Source organism: Neopelma chrysocephalum, unplaced genomic scaffold (assembly GCF_003984885.1).
Source record: "Neopelma chrysocephalum unplaced genomic scaffold, ASM398488v2 Primary Assembly neopelma1_71, whole genome shotgun sequence".
Classification (NCBI taxonomy): Eukaryota; Metazoa; Chordata; class Aves; order Passeriformes; family Pipridae; genus Neopelma; species Neopelma chrysocephalum.
Genome location: NW_020897731.1, coordinates 14,679,633 through 14,683,483, shown reverse-complemented (window position 1 = coordinate 14,683,483; position 3,851 = coordinate 14,679,633). Strand labels below are relative to the sequence as shown.

The following is a 3,851-nucleotide window of genomic DNA, read 5'->3' as shown; positions in this document are numbered from 1 at the left end:
CACAGAAGAGAGAGGTGTGATAAGGGGCTGTTGGGAAGTGAGGGTACAAAAGGAGGGAAGAGAATTAATTATTCCACTAGCTCAAGTGGCAGAGTCAGGATAGGCTCCAACCCTGATGCTGTACATGGACATCAGTATGATACTGCACAGTGTGATTTCCTACCTCTGGCCATGCACTTAACGAATCTGGTTTCAGAATGAATCAAGGCTGGGAGAGGCTGAGATCTCTGGGGCACCTGCTGATACAGATTCAGTAGTTGGGAAGACTAATGATTATTCAGTTAAATTCTTAGCTATCAATTTTCCTTTTCTTCTTTGCTTCTGTCAAGGCACATGATTCAAATGATGAAAACAACTTTTCATTTGACTATTGAATATGTATTCTCCTTGTTTTGGGGTTTGGTTTCAAAACCTGGGGTTTGATCTGCAAAAATGCCAAACATGTTAGTTTAAAGGAGTAGAGTTTTGAATGTTAGGTGGACTATCCAAATTAACACACATTCATTCCGCCTAGATATGCAAATGAAGAGAAGGACGTAAAGACAAAGTTCACTTAGAAAAAGTGTAATGTTTACATTCACATCAGCTGCTCAGACCTACTAGTGTGAGGTGCTCAAAAAAGTACAACTTATATAATTGCCCACAACAGCATCAGGCAAATCACTTATCTTTACCTTATACAGCAAAAGCTGTTTGATATGGGGTCAAGTATTTTCTAAAGATGCCCAATTGTAATGGATACTATAGAAAGCCTAATGTAAATAGAAACTAGACCACAGATTTACAAAGAATTTTTGGAATTTTCATCTGCATCAAAATGCTCATTCCTTTTTCTACAATGTCAGAAAAATTTGATTGTCTTTAATAGAGACTCTAGTAAGCAAAATATTCCCTATGGTATTCCTCCAAAATAGAGACTACAATCTAGTAAATGAGTATTTTAATGTCTGTTAATTTCACAAAAGAAACCCCAGGATTAACCTGAAATTTCAGGAAAAATATTTTTGTTGTGTCTCCCTAATCATCTCAGCATTAACATACTATATTTCTTTAGGGCAATTCCTAACCTCAGAGGTCCTTTGGGCACCTATGAAGCTCAGAACATCTCTGTTCCATTACAAAGATTTCTCAAATTATTCAAGTGAGATACCCCCTAAAACACGTGAGAAAGACTGCCTTATGGACTTCAAAAGTATCTCAGTGTTAAGTTACAAGTCTCTGCCTTATATTTCAAGTAAGTTTCAAACAATTCAAAATACAAATTGTGTAGAGCAGTAAATAAAATATCCCTTCAAAAACTGCAATAAAAGTTGATTTCAAGTATGGAATTGTACAAACATAGCAATATTCAAAAATTTGAAAAGAAAATATACATGAAAATATTAACAAAAAGAGAACAGACTATTTTTTATTTATTGATATAAGAAAATGTAATCTCCTCTTGATAAGCAAGACAAAGCCTTCACTAACAATAACAGCAGGACTGGCTTGGTTTGACAGGGGAAAAAACTCAAGCTCAAGAGCTAATATCTCACTTTTTTCATGTATTTTGGAAAAAAAATCCAATATAAACAGCTGAATAGGCTGTGATTTTCAGAAAGGTAGAAAACAAGTCTAATTTCTTAAAAATTATTTGTCACAATTGTAAATAGAGTGATGATATTGAGTGTACTTCAGCTGTTTTTTAAAAAGCTGTACTTTCAGTTGGATAATATGGCTTTAAAACATGGCCCAGGATCAATTAATAGACTCAAAAGGGATATTGCCTTGAATTTATCTTGCAAAGCACATAATAATACAATGAACATTCAGTTTTGTTTCCTGTGGCAGAGTGAGGTTTTTCCCACTTCCAGTGGTTTCATAGTCAGGCACACAGAAACAGAGGTCTCCCGTCTCCCCACCATACCCAGGAGTGAATTAAAGACTTTGCAGGTATTCAGTCTGATCTCTTCATAAAGGGTTAAACTCTTGCCTTCCAAGAAACATGAACATGTCACAAGCCCACAAACAGATACTGCTCTGCTGGATGTTACTCTAGCTTGCTTTATCAACTACAAATAGAGATAACCACCTGCAATAACTCTTTTAGCATTATTTGAACAGTTTGTCTGGCTCTTACAAATGTCAGCCACTTTAACTACTTTTTAGTTCTGGTATCAGGAATATACACAGCTTTAAAAATTACATAATGAGAATTAAATATGTAAATACAAACTTATCACTGGAGATGTTTTTCTAAAGCAATACCAGTTATGTTTGCATAACCATTATGTTGAGTGCTTATGGAATAACTTGTAAAGCAGGCTGAAAAGCACAGCCTGTGCTATGGATCTGCATTTAGTTGCTTATTTTGTCATGTTTCTTATGCAGAAATCCAAATTCACAAGCTAGGCTAATGCTGAAAATATGAGTCCACCTAACCATGTGTGTTCATAAGAGAATGGTAGCAATTTCTGTACAAACAGGATCCTACAATTACCTAAAGTCCAATTTAAATAATTAAATGGGAATAGTAATAAGTATCATTAACTTTTATCTCAGTGTAGTTATTTTTGATGGAATTCAACCATCCTACCAAGTAGACAGTCTCTTGTTCTTGGAAGAATGAAAAAAAAAAGGAAAAAGAAAGATGGGAACAGAGAGTGTACACAAATCATAGCATTAGAAATTGCAGTATGAGACAAGTACAAATTGAGCTTGTACTCTTTTGCTTTTTTTTTTTTTAATGAGTGGTTTCCTAAATAATTGGCAGTATTTGTAGCATCATAAATTCTGTTTGCCTTCCCCATTCTTCTCCAAGTCTAACAATAATTAACAATACAATAGGTTTGCAGAATCTAAACATCAGGTAAGTAATTCTTGAGAGTGGAACCATTTTTATTTGGTTTGACTAAGTTTATTCCCTGCAAGTAGAGGAAACAAAATGGACGAAAACATACAAGATTTCATTAAAGATTAATCAGAAAATTAAACAAGATTTCATTAAAGATGAATTAGAAAATTAAAGAATCAGTGGGAGAAGACAGAGCGTAACTCCGCAGTTTCTCTTGGCCTCCTCAGATGCAGACTCAGGGCTGTCCCAAGCCTTAACGTGTGGGAGAAAATCCCATAGAGGAATCACAGCTCGACTCAACTGGGTGTGCTCCCGGCACAACCAGGACGGAAGGGACCATCTCACGTTTATGACAAGGAAATGCCTTGCTGTGCTGCGCCGATCCAGGCCTGGCTGGTGGCGCCTGCACTGCTGTTATTGGCTGTGCGCCTTTTTGGATGCTTCGTTTGCCTCAGTGCCCTAAAAAGAGCCGAATCTCATGGAGGCCTGGCTCCGCTTTCTTGTATGTTTTTAACCAGCCGTTCGGACTGTCAGCTCTCCGGCTCTGCCGGAGGGGACCAAGGACAGGCCATTCCCTGCGGGCCGCAGCAGCTCCACACCCACCATTTTGAGGGGAGCTCCCGTTCCTGCCGGGCCAGGCCCGAAGCCGCGGGAGCGGTTAAACCCCCGCCGCAGGCACGAGCCGCCGGGGCCCGCACAGAAGACGGAGAGGGGGGGAAGTGCCGAGGGCAGGCCGGCAGGGGAGGCAGGGGGTTCCCGCGGGGGCACGGCCAGGGACCGGCCCCGGCCCGGGGCTGCCCCCGCGCCCGCCCCGCCCGTCGCCGCCGTGACGGCAGCGCCGCGCGCCGGGCCGCGGGAGTTGGCGCGAAGGCGGGAGCATGGAGCCGGGAGCGTCCCTCTAGGCACGGGCACCGCCGCCAGCATGGTGAGGGGCTGCCCGCGGGTGTTCCCACCGCGGGGCTCTGCGTGGGCAGGGGGCGTCGCGCAGGGCCCGGGCGGCGGCGGCGGGGCCGGGGGT

General features: G+C 41.8%; 1 protein-coding gene across 1 annotated transcript in view; it reads left to right on the top strand.

Annotated features, from left to right (window-relative positions):
• Positions 1 to 3,357: 3,357 nt before the first annotated feature.
• Positions 3,358 to 3,851, top strand: part of RFC1 (replication factor C subunit 1) — a 34,316-nt gene continuing 33,822 nt past the window's right edge. Inside the window, exon 1 of the mRNA XM_027686340.1 lies at positions 3,358 to 3,758. Coding sequence (XP_027542141.1) covers positions 3,756 to 3,758 — 3 coding nt within the window. The 5' untranslated portion in view covers positions 3,358 to 3,755. The remainder of the gene's footprint in view (positions 3,759 to 3,851) is intronic.